General features: G+C 46.2%; 1 protein-coding gene across 2 annotated transcripts in view; it reads right to left on the bottom strand.

The window, feature by feature from the left end:
- LOC129826065 (GDNF family receptor alpha-2-like) overlaps positions 1-12,955 on the bottom strand; it is an 89,201-nt gene that overhangs the window by 61,988 nt on the left and 14,258 nt on the right. For both annotated transcript variants that reach the window (XM_055886366.1, XM_055886365.1), the window contains exon 3: positions 8,106-8,192. In XM_055886366.1, coding sequence (XP_055742341.1) covers positions 8,106-8,192 — 87 coding nt within the window. The remainder of the gene's footprint in view (positions 1-8,105; positions 8,193-12,955) is intronic.

The following is a 12,955-nucleotide window of genomic DNA, read 5'->3' as shown; positions in this document are numbered from 1 at the left end:
ATGGAGAGAAATAGGTTCGTTATGCTCTGGTTTTAGTCACGTTGTTCGAACTAGCGAGAACTTTCCGATCTAAAGGTTAGCTGATGACCGCTAGCAATGGTTTGCTAACTGACAGCTGGTAGGCAGTTAGCTGGCTATCTTCAGTAGATGGATTCCAGATCAGAAGTAAATAGAAATACTTTAGAAAAAAGCAGATCCACGCCACATTGGGTGAGGCGGGTTGCAGGAGAGTATTTAGAAGTTGAGGTTTAAGAAAGTATTTTTAAAAGATATGCGAAGAAAAAGATGTAAAAAGATATATACAAGGGACACTGTCATGTTTTGTCTTTGAACATCTTGTCTTGTCCCTGTGCTTCCCTCTGCTGGTCTTATTAGGTTCTTTCCCTCTTTCTATTCCTCTCTCTCCTCCTCCCTCTTTCCCTCTCCCGCTCTCTCTCTCTATCGTTCCGTTCTTGCTCCCAGCTGTTTCTCATTCTCCTAACGACCTCATTTAGTCTTTCACACCTGTCCCCTATTTTGCCCTCTGATTAGAGTCCCTATTTCTCCCTCTGTTTTCCGCTTCTGTCTTTGTCGGATTCTTGTTTGAGGTTTGCTGTTCTGTGTCCTTGTTGCGCCCTGTCGTGTTTTTTGCCTTTGTCAGATGCTGCGTGTGAGCAGGTGTCTATGTCAGCTACGGTCTGTGTCCTCCTGAAGCGACCTGCAGTCTGTGGTCGCGTCTCCAGTCGTTTCTCTCTACTGACAAGAGGTTTTCAGTTTCCTGTGTTGGAATTACCTTTGAGAAGATCCAGGAGAATCATTGTTTGTTTAAGAATGGAATAAAGACTCTGTTTCTATTACGTCGCTTTTGGGTCCTCCTTCATCAGCATAACAGAAGAATCCGACCAAGAATGGACCCAGCGACTACGGATTCTCTCAACACTGCCGTCAAGATCCAGGGGGCAATGCTCGGCAGACACGAGCAGGAATTGTCTGCTGCTCGTCATGCCGTTGAGACCCTGGCCGCTCAGGTCTCTGATCTCTCAGGACAGTTTCAGAGTCTTCGTCTCGTACCACCAGCTACTTCCTGGTCTTCCGAGTCTCCGGAACCTAGGGTTAATAATCCACCATGTTACTCTGGGCAGCCCACTGAGTGTCGCTCCTTTCTCACCCAGTGTGATATTGTGTTCTCTCTCCAGCCCAACACATACTCTGGAGAGAGAGCTCGGATCGCTTACATCATATCACTCCTTACTGGTCGGGCTCGGGAGTGGGGCACAGCTATCTGGGAGGCAAGGGCTGAGTGTTCTAACGTTTATCAGAACTTTAAGGAGGAGATGATACGGGTTTTTGATCGTTCAGTTTTTGGGAAGGAGGCTTCCAGGGGTCTGGCTTCCCTATGTCAAGGTGATCGATCCGTAACGGATTACTCTATAGAGTTTCGTACTCTTGCTGCATCCAGTGACTGGAACGAGCCGGCGTTGCTCGCTCGTTTTCTGGAGGGACTCCACGCTGAGGTTAAGGATGAGATTCTCTCCCGGGAGGTTCCTTCCAGCGTGGACTCTTTGATTGCACTCGCCATCCGCATAGAACGACGGGTAGATCTTCGTCACCGAGCTCGTGGAAGAGAGCTCGCGTTAACGGGGTTTCCCTTCTCCGCATCTCAACCATCTTCTCTCATCGGCTCAGAGACTGAACCCATGCAGCTGGGAGGTATTCACATCTCGACTAAGGAGAGGGAACGGAGAATCACCAACCGCCTTTGCTTCTATTGCGGTGCTGCTGGACATTTTGTCATGTCATGTCCAGTTAAAGGCCAGAGCTCATCAGTAAGCGGAGGGCTACTGGTGAGCGCTACTACTCAGGTCTCTCCATCAAGATCCTGTACTACCTTGTCGGTCCATCTACGCTGGACCGGGTCGGCTGCTTCCTGCAGTGCCTTGATAGACTCTGGGGCTGAGGGTTGTTTTATGGACGAAGCATGGGCTCGGAAACATGACATTCCTCTCAGAGAGTTAGGGAGGCTCACACCCATGTTCGCCTTAGATGGTAGTCCTCTCCCCAGTATCAGATGTGAGACACTACCTTTAACCCTCACAGTATCTGGTAACCACAGTGAGACCATTTCTTTTTTGATTTTTCGTTCACCTGTTACACCTGTTGTTTTGGGTCATCCCTGGTTAGTATGTCATAATCCTTCTATTAATTGGTCTAGTAATTCTATCCTATCCTGGAACGTTTCTTGTCATGTGAAGTGTTTAATGTCTGCTATCCCTCCTGTTTCTTCTGTCCCCTCTACTCAGGAGGAACCTGGTGATGTGACAGGAGTACCGGAGGAATATCATGATCTACGCACGGTCTTCAGTCGGTCCAGAGCCAACTCTCTTCCTCCTCACCGGTCGTATGATTGTTGTATTGATCTCCTTCCGGGGACCACTCCCCCTCGGGGTAGACTCTTCTCTCTGTCGGCTCCCGAACGTAAGGCTCTCGAGGATTATCTGTCTGCTGAAGGCATTCAGATGGATCCCGCTAAGGTCCAGGCTGTCAGCGATTGGCCCGTTCCTAAGTCACGTGTCGAGTTACAGCGCTTTCTCGGTTTCGCTAATTTCTATCGGCGTTTCATTCGTAATTTCGGTCAAGTGGCTGCCCCTCTCACAGCTCTGACTTCTGTCAAGTCTTGCTTTAAGTGGTCCGGTTCCGCCCAGGGAGCTTTTGATCTCCTCAAGAAGCGTTTTACATCCGCCCCTATCCTTATTACTCCTGACGTCACTAAACAATTTATTGTCGAGGTTGACGCTTCAGAGGTGGGCGTGGGAGCCATTCTGTCCCAGCGCTTCCAGTCTGACGATAAGGTCCATCCTTGCGCTTACTTTTCTCATTGCTTGTCGCCATCGGAACGCAACTATGATATGGGTAACCGCGAACTGCTCGCCATTCGCTTAGCCTTAGGCGAATGGCGACAGTGGTTGGAGGGGGCGACCGTTCCTTTTGTCGTTTGGACTGACCATAAGAACCTTGAGTACATCCGTTCTGCCAAACGACTTAATGCACGTCAAGCTCGTTGGGCATTGTTTTTCGCTCGTTTCGAGTTCGAGATTTCCTATCGTCCGGGAAATAAGAACACCAAGCCTGATGCTTTATCCCGTCTCTTTAGTTCTCCTGTGGTTTCTACCGAACCCGAGGGGATTCTCCCTGAAGGGCGTGTTGTCGGGTTGACTGTCTGGGGAATTGAGAGACAGGTAAAGCAAGCACTCACTCACACTGCGTCGCCGCGCGCTTGTCCTAGTAACCTTCTGTTCGTTCCTGTCTCTACTCGTCTGGCTGTTCTTCAGTGGGCTCATTCTGCCAAGTTAGCTGGCCACCCCGGCGTTCGGGGTACGCTTGCTTCTATTCGCCAGCGGTTTTGGTGGCCTACTCAGGAGCGGGACACGCGCCGTTTCGTGGCTGCTTGTTCGGACTGCGCGCAGACTAAGTCAGGTAACTCTCCTCCTGCCGGTCGTCTCAGACCGCTTCCCATTCCTTCTCGTTCATGGTCTCACATCGCCTTAGACTTTATTACCGGTCTGCCTTCGTCTGCGGGGAGGACTGTGAGATCCGCCAATAAACGTAGGATTAAGAGTCCTAGGTATTGTCGCGGTCAGAGAGTGTGGCTTTCCACTCGTAACCTTTCCCTTACGACAGCTTCTCGCAAGTTGACGCCGCGGTTCATTGGTCCGTTCCGTGTCTCTCAGGTCGTTAATCCTGTCGCTGTGCGACTGCTTCTTCCGCGACATCTTCGTCGCGTCCACCCTGTCTTCCATGTCTCTTGTGTCAAGCCTTTTCTTCGCGCCCCCGTTCGTCTTCCCTCCCCCCCTCCCGTCCTTGTCGAGGGCGCACCTATTTACAAGGAACGGAGGATCATGGACATGCGTTCTCGGGGACGTGGTCACCAGTACTTAGTGGATTGGGGGGGTTACGGTCCTGAGGAGAGGAGTTGAGTTCCATCTCGGGATGTGCTGGACCGTTCGTTGATTGATGATTTCCTTCGTTGCCGCCAGGGTTCCTCCTCGAGTGCGCCAGGAGGCGCTTGGTGAGATGAGGGGGGTACTGTCATGTTTTGTCTTTGATCATCTTGTCTTGTCCCTGTGCTTCCCTCTGCTGGTCTTATTAGGTTCTTTCCCTCTTTCTATTCCTCTCTCTCCTCCTCCCTCTTTCCCTCTCCCGCTCTCTCTCTCTATCGTTCCGTTCTTGCTCCCAGCTGTTTCTCATTCTCCTAACGACCTCATTTAGTCTTTCACACCTGTCCCCTATTTTGCCCTCTGATTAGAGTCCCTATTTCTCCCTCTGTTTTCCGCTTCTGTCTTTGTCGGATTCTTGTTTGAGGTTTGCTGTTCTGTGTCCTTGTTGCGCCCTGTCGTGTTTTTTGCCTTTGTCAGATGCTGCGTGTGAGCAGGTGTCTATGTCAGCTACGGTCTGTGTCCTCCTGAAGCGACCTGCAGTCTGTGGTCGCGTCTCCAGTCGTTTCTCTCTACTGACAAGAGGTTTTCAGTTTCCTGTGTTGGAATTACCTTTGAGAAGATCCAGGAGAATCATTGTTTGTTTAAGAATGGAATAAAGACTCTGTTTCTATTACGTCGCTTTTGGGTCCTCCTTCATCAGCATAACAGACACGGGACACGACAGGACAAAGACGTCTACACTGCTACGCCATCTTGGAATATCTTGGAATAATAAGATCTGCATTGATTTGTATCGCCCTTTCAGTAATAACCAGTAAACGAAATGTGAGCAATAGTTCCCTTGATGAATACTTGCTGTTTAATTAGTAAACAGAATCAAACTGAATGGAAAATCAATAGATGGGAATACGGAGGGAAATATATGGGTTTACGTAATCAAGACCCCCTTGGTGAACTAAGGAATATAAAGAGGAATCCATCATATTTACTGAAAGTGGCAATCTAGTCTCCTTTCCACCTAATTTAACACCTGCTTTACTTAACAGGCACTTCTCAATAGGCGTTCCATGTACTGTGCATTCGTAAAGTATTCAGACCCTTTGACTTTTTCCACATTTTGTTACATTACAGCCAGTGGAGGCTCCTCAGAGGACGAAGCAGAGGACCATCCTTCTCAGTGAATTTCATAAAAATAAAACATTTAAAAAGGTATATTTTTTTACTTAAAATTATACTAAATATAATCATCAAATAATTTATTAAAACACACTATTTTGCAAAGAAGGTCTAGAGTAGCCTCAACAGCACTCAGTAGGGTGGCACCATGGTGTAGCCGGAATACAGCTACCTTCCGTCCTCCTCTGGGTACATTGACTTCAATACAAAACCTAGGAGGCTCATGGTTCTTTACCCCCTTCCATAGACTTACACAGTAATTATGACAACTTCCGGAGGATGTCCTCAAACCTATCAGAGCTCTTGCAGCATGAACCGACCTGTTGTCCACCCAATCAAAGGATCAGAGAATGAATCTAGTACAGAAAGTATTAGCTACAGCTAGCTAGCACTGCAGTGCATAAAATGTTGTGAGTAGTTGACTCAAAGAGAGAGAGAAAGACAGTAGTCAAACAGTTTAACAAATTCATTTCTTCCAAACTGAAGGAGAAGCAAGAGAGAAATATATATAGAGAGAGTGATTTCATAATTTAAAAAAAAAACTTTCAGTTTCACTTACTTAGCTAGCAAATGCAGCTAGCTAGTTTAGTCTACTGAAACACCCTGCTCAAACAAAGGGATGTTATTGTAGCTAGCTGGCTATGACTATCCAGCAAAACATTGGAACTCTTCCAAGTCAACGTAAGCTTTTGGTTTTACAAATGTATTGCCACCGGGGTCCACCGCTGTAACTGCTTACTGACTGTACACTAATGTTACTGCATGATTGTAGTGGGTTTACTAACACATTAGTTCTATTAGCTATGCTGACTATGACGTTACTTTAGCTAATATGGTGACACCGATGTAGGCTGTGTGTAGTGGTTTGGCTTGAAAAGGTTTTTCCGCCTGGTCACATACAGCTGATGTGTTGGGCAATGAAGTCCACAAGCGAAGGGACAACGTGAGAGGAAGAGAGTGTATTCATTCCGCTGATTCTGTTGAAAAACGTTTCTTAAACGGAAGCAAATGGAACAAATCGGAAATAACATACCTGAATTTGTCCAATAGAAACTCTTGTTTGCAATTGTTGGACGAATGATTACACACTATATCAGCTAGATGCAGGCAAGAGTGTGCAAGGCGGTGTTGAATGTCAAATATGTCTCTCAACCTGTGTGCACCAACGTTGCAAACCGTCATTTATAGGCTAGCCCAGTGGTTCCCAATCCTGGTCCTGGGGACCCAAAGGGGTGCACATTTTTGTTTTTGCCCTAGCACTACACATCTTATTCAAATTATCAACTCATCAAAAGGCTTTGATGATTTCAATCAGGTGTGTAGTGCTAGGGCAAAAACAAAAATGTGCACCCCTTTGGGTCCCCAGGACCAGGATTGAGAACCACTGGGCTAGGTTGTAGCAACCTCATGATGGGGGAAGGGAAAATCTGAGTATCAAATATTAGCCTAAACCTATCGCTGTTACATTTAACTGGGTGAATGGAATATGAATGACAGTCATCCAATATGCTGTAATAGAAGAAAAAAAATTGTCCTCCCTCATCTTAAACGGCACTGACCGCCACTACTTACAGCCTTATTCTAAAATGGATTCAGAGTTTTTTTTAAATCAATCTACACACAATACCCCATAATAACAAAGAAAAATGGATTTTAGAAATGTTTGCAAATGTATTAAAAAAATGAAATAATACATTTACATGAGTTTTCAGACCCTTCACTCAGTACTTTGTTGAAGCACCTTTGGCAGCGATTACAGCTTCGATTCTTCTTCGGTATGACACTACAAGCTTGGCTCACCTGTATTTGGGGAGTTTCTCCTATTGTTCTTTGCAGATCCTCTCAAGCTCTGTCGGGTTGGATGGGGAGTGTCGCTGCAGAGCTATTTTCAGGTTTCTCCAGAGATGTTAGATCGGGTTCAAGTCCGGACTCTGGCTGGGAAACTCAAGGACATTCAGAGACTTATCCCGAAGCAACTCCTGCTTTGTCTTGGCTGTGTGCTTAGGGTCACTGTCTTGTTGTAAAGTGAACCTTAGCCCCCAGACTGAGGTCCTGAGCTTTTCAGGCCAAAGAGTTCAATCTTGGATTCATCACACCAGAAAATCTTGTTTCTCATGGCCCGAGAGTCTTTAGGTACCTTTTGGCAAACTCTAAGCGAGCTGTCATGTGCCTTTTACTGAGGAGTGGCTTCCGTCTGACCACTACCATAATGACCTGATTGGTTGAGTGCTGCAGAGATGGTTTTCCTTCTGGAAGGTTCTCCCATTACCAAAGAGAAACTATAGAGCTCTGTCAGAGTGACCATCGGGTTCTTGATCACATCCCTGACCAAGGCCTTTCTCCCCCGATTTCTCAGTTTGGTCGCGCGGCCAGCTCTAGGAAGAGTCTTGGTGGTTCCAAACTTCTTCCATTGAAGAATGATGGAGGCCACAGTGTTCTTGGGGACCTTCAATGCTGCAGAAATATTTTGGTACTCTTTCCCAGATCTGTGCCTCGACACAATGCTGTCTCGGAGCTCCACGGACAATTCATTCAACCTCATGGCTTGGTTTTTGCTCTGACATGCACTGTCAACTGTGGGACCTTACATATACAGGTATGTGCCTTCCCAAATCATGTCCAATCAATTGTAATGTACCATTGTATGTACCACAGGTCAAGTTATAGAAACATCTCAAGGATGATCAATGGAAACAGGATTCACCTGAGCTCAATTTTGAATCTCATAGCAAAGGGTCTGAAGGTATTTCAGTTTTTTTATTTGTAATAAATTTGGAAATATTTCAAAAACCTGTTTTTGCTATGTCACTATGGAATATAATGTATAGATTGCTGAGGATCTTTTTATTATTTAATCAATTTTAGAATAAGGCTGTAATGTAACAAAATGTGGATCAAGTCAAGGGGTCTGAATACTTTCCGATTGCACTGTATACAGTGTATCTTCACAGTCTTTTAACATGGAATAGTCATTGTGGAATCAAAAAAATTATAACATTAAACATTTGTTCTTACCTGAGATAATGGAAGCGAGACGGAATGCATCAGGGTAGCGAACAGGCATCACAGGTTCATAAGGGGATGTTTCATAAAGCTCTCCACCTGGGAAAACAGTACATGATGAAATTGTTTTTGATAAAAAGGAAAATGATAGTGTGCTCACACCCACATACTGTAGTTCATGGTACATCAATTACTGGGTATGTGTTGCGGTACATTTAATAAAGGAATACACACCCAGATATGATCTCAGAATGTATACAAAGTTGTTGACCTTCATGTGTCTAAGGCAAGGAGTCATGGTTTTAGAAACATTGCACAGGATAAAACATTTTTTGTGCTAAAACAATAAGCCAGTATCTATATTGTTTCTGTTGATAACAGAAACCAGTGAAGTTTGAATTCTACAAAATTTGTCAACTTGAGTTTTTGGCTCTTAATCGGTCTGTCTGACCAATAACACATTTTACACCCTGAAGATTTCAATGGTGTGAACATTTGGCTAATTTTGTGATATGCAAAGCAGATCGTTCACCACGGTCAGATAATTTCATTTGGAAAGAACATTTGGTCCTGGTGCTCTGTGATTTAGGTGAGGCAGCCTCCAAACGCTGAATTGCTGTGGCTGTTTGTAAAAAAAAAAATGAATCAAATTAGCACTCAACTGACTGCGCTGCTCCCCTGAGCCTCTCTCTCAGAAGCCTCTAATCCTGCGTTTAAAATTCACAGCCATTCGGTGTGATCCAGACAAACCCTCCAGTGTGTAGCATCGCATGTTGATGCTAACAGAAACCCAGCAAGGCTGTTGTGGGACAGGCAGGGAGCCCACCGCAGCAAATGAGAAAATCCTAAACCTGTGGGGAGAGGTGAAGCTCAGTGGAGAACCATCCAATCAATAGATATCACCATTTGTTTATCGCAATGCTCTGTGCGCTTGAAAAGATGATGTGACCTCATAAAGTGTTCTTCCAGCTTGTTCAGAGAATGGAGACTTCAACGGAAGGTAGCGTGTGATTCACATATGTGTTGATCATGTGGTACAGTATAGTGCATATTTCATTATCAGGCTGGAATAAAAAGCATACCCTTGAAGATTTCACTTCAATAACACAGTGTAATGTTGGTTCACAATACACTTGTTGAAAACAAAAAAGAGGCGACATTGTATTATGACATGTTATCTTAGTTCCATCTTGAACAGGGGGATAAAAAAGCATCAGTAAAACAACTATTGAAATACACCAAACTAAAGATGATCAACTATAACGCCAAATGGCTAAAATACATGTCACTCAATCAACAGGAGTGAAAGTTGCGCCTCCCAGCATTATAAACTGTAGAGTGACGACATTGAACTCTTCCCTTGCCAACTCCTGAGCAAAAGTCCAAGGAGGACCACACTAAGGCTGCTATAATGTCTTGTTCCTTTCCGTGAGGGGTAAAAAAAATCATAAGCAGTTTCCCCATCTGATAATGAGGAAACATCTCTAATAATTAAGATGATGACCATGGAACCTGACCAGGACTCCAGACACACTCCATAGATTCCTAGACATAATACATTGCTATAGGAAAGTAAGCGACCTGTTGTAAGACATCGCAAAGGGACTGTCAGCAGCCACACCACCCTACATCCTACTGATTGCTTGCCTCTGAAACTAAGCAGGGCAGGGCCTGGTCAATTCTTGGATGGGAGAATAGAATAGGCTGAATGGGGTGTTGGAGGGCCATAAGACAGCACTATTCCATCTGGTAAGGGAGAGATGGGGGGGGGGGGGGGGGGGGGGGGGTAACTAAACTGCACAAGGTGCCGTCATTCAAATGAGACATTTAACAGATGTCCATAATCGCTGTGGTCATTAAAGTAGCCATGGCACTTGTTGCAAGAGTTAAAGGTTAACCCCATTGTCAAAGCTAAATTCCTAATCTGGCTTCTCATACTCCCTTGGCCACCTACAGTAATTATCTCCAGCTTCCAACTGACTCATTCAACCCCTCTACATACGGATCGTTCAACCCCTCTCCATACGGATCGTTCAACCCCTCTCCATACGGATCGTTCAACCCCTCTCCATACGGATCGTTCAACCCCTCTCCATACGGATCGTTCAACCCCTCTCCATACGGATCGTTCAACCCCTCTCCATACGGATCGTTCAACCCCTCTCCATACGGATCGTTCAACCCCTCTCCATACGGATCGTTCAACCCCTCTCCATACGGATCGTTCAACCCCTCTCCATACGGATCGTTCAACCCCTCTCCATACGGATCGTTCAACCCCTCTACATACGGATCGTTCAACCCCTCTCCATACGGATCGTTCAACCCCTCTCCATACGGACCGTTCAACCCCTCTCCATACGGACCGTTCAACCCCTCTCCATACGGACCGTTCAACCCCTCTCCATACGGATCGTTCAACCCCTCTCCATACGGATCGTTCAACCCCTCTCCATACGGATCGTTCAACCCCTCTCCACACGGATCGTTCAACCCCTCTCCACATGGATCGTTCAACCCCTCTACATACGGATCGTTCAACCCCTCTCCATACGGATCATTCAACCCCTCTCCATACGGATCGTTCAACCCCTCTCCATACGGATCGTTCAACCCCTCTACATACGGATCGTTCAACCCCTCTCCATACGGATCGTTCAACCCCTCTCCATACGGATCGTTCAACCCCTCTACATACGGATCGTTCAACCCCTCTCCATACGGATCGTTCAACCCCTGCAACTCTTCTCCAGGTAGAAGATGATGTGGTAAAATGAGGGTCAAATAAAAGTTGGTGTGCCTGGTCTTATCATTGTGCTTGTTCACACTGCTGCTTCATAATCACAACGATTGATTCAACTACAAATCAAATTTTATTTGTCACATGCGCCGAATACAACAGGTACAGTGAAATGCTGACTTACAAGCCTTTAACCAACAATGCAGTTTTAAGAAAATACCCAATAAAAGTAATAGATAAGAATAACAAATAATTCAAGAGCAGCAGTAAATAACAATAGCGGGGCTATATACAGGGGGTACCGGTACAGAGTCAGTGTGCGGGGGCAGCAGTGTCAAGGTAGGTTAGGTAATATGTACATGTAGGTAGAGTTATGTTAGCGACTATGCATAGATAATAACAGAGAGTAGCAGCAGTGTAAAAAGGGGGGGGGGGGGCATTGCAAATTGTCTGGGTAGCCATTTGATTAGCTGTTCAGGAGTCTTATGGCTTGGGTGTAGACGCTGTTTAGAAGCCTCTTGGACCTAGACTTGGCGCTCCGGTACCACTTGCCGTGCAGTAGCAGAGAGAACAGTCTATGACTAGGCTGACTGGAGTCTTTGACAATTTTTAGGGCCTTCCTCTGACACCGTCTGGTTTAGAGGTCCTGGATGGCAGGAAGCTTGGCCATGTTGATGTACTGGTCCGTACACACTACCCTCTGTAGTGCCTTGCGGTCGGAGGCCGATGTGTTGCCATACCAGGCAGTGATGCAACCAGTCAGGATGCTCTTGATGGTGCACCTGTAAAGCCTTTTGAGGATCTGAGGACTCATGCCAAATATTTTCAGTCTCCTGTCATGCCCTCTTCACGACTGTCTTGCTGTACTTGGACCATGTTAGTTTGTTGGTGATGTGGACGCCAAAAGTTGAAGCTCTCAACCTGCTCCACTACAGCCCCGTCAATGAGAATGGGATCAGGCCTACCACTGCTGTTTCATTGGCAAACTTAATGATGGTGTTGGAGTTTTGCCTGGCTGTGCAGTCATGGGTGAACAGGGAGTCCAGGACGGGACTGAGCACGCACCCCTGATGGGTCCCCGTGTTGAGGATCAGCGCGAGGATGTGTTGTTATGTACCCCTACCACCTGGGGGTGGCCCGTCAGGAAGTCCAGGATCCATTTGCAGAGGGAGGTGTTTAGTCCCAGAGTCCTTAGCTTAGTGATGAGCTTTGAGGGCACTATGGTGTTGAATGCTGAGTTGTAGAATTCTCACATAGGTGTTCCTTTTGTCCAGGTGTGAAAGGGCAGTGTGGAGTGCAATAGAGATTGCATCATCTGTGGATCTTTGGTATGCAATTTGGAGTGGGTTTAGGGTTTCTGGGATAATGGTGTTGATGTGAGCCATGACCAGCCTTTCAAAGTATTTCATGGCTACAGATGTGAGTGCTATGGGTCGGTAGTCATTTAGGCAGGTTACCTTAGTGTTCTTGGGCACAGGGACAATGGTGGTCTGCTTGAAACATGTTGGTATTACAGGCTCAGACAGGGAGAGGTTGAAAATATCAGTGAAGACACTTGCCAGTTGTTTAGTGCATGCTCGGAGTACATGTCTTGGTATTCCGTCTGGCCCTGTGGCCTTGTGAATGTTGACCTGTTTAAAGGTCTTACGCACATCGGCTGCGGAGAGCGTCATCACACAGTCGGCCGGAACAGCTGATGCTCTCATGCATGTTTCAATGTTACTTGGCTCGAAGCAAGCATAGAAGTTATTTAGCTCGTCTGGTAGGCTCATGTCACTAGGAAGCTCTCGGCTATGCTTCCGTTTGTAGTCTGTAATAGTTTGCAAGCCCTGCCACATCCGACATGCATCAGAGCCGGTGTAGTACGATTCGATCTTAGTCCTGTGTTGATGCTTTGCCTGTTTGATGGTTCGTTGGAGGGCATAGTGGGATTTCTTATAGGCTTCCAGGTTAGAGTCCCACTCCTTGAAAGAGGCAGCTCTACCCTTTAGCTCAGTGCGAATGTTGCCTGTAATCCATGGCTTCTGGTTGGGGTATGTACGTACAGTCACTGTGGGGATGACGTCATCGATGGACTTATTGATGAAGCCAATGACTGATGTGGTGTACTTCTCAATGCCAT

Source organism: Salvelinus fontinalis, chromosome 28 (assembly GCF_029448725.1).
Source record: "Salvelinus fontinalis isolate EN_2023a chromosome 28, ASM2944872v1, whole genome shotgun sequence".
In the NCBI taxonomy this organism is placed as follows: Eukaryota; Metazoa; Chordata; class Actinopteri; order Salmoniformes; family Salmonidae; genus Salvelinus; species Salvelinus fontinalis.
Note: the sequence above shows the minus strand (reverse complement) of the source record. Positions and strands in the feature narration are given on the sequence as shown.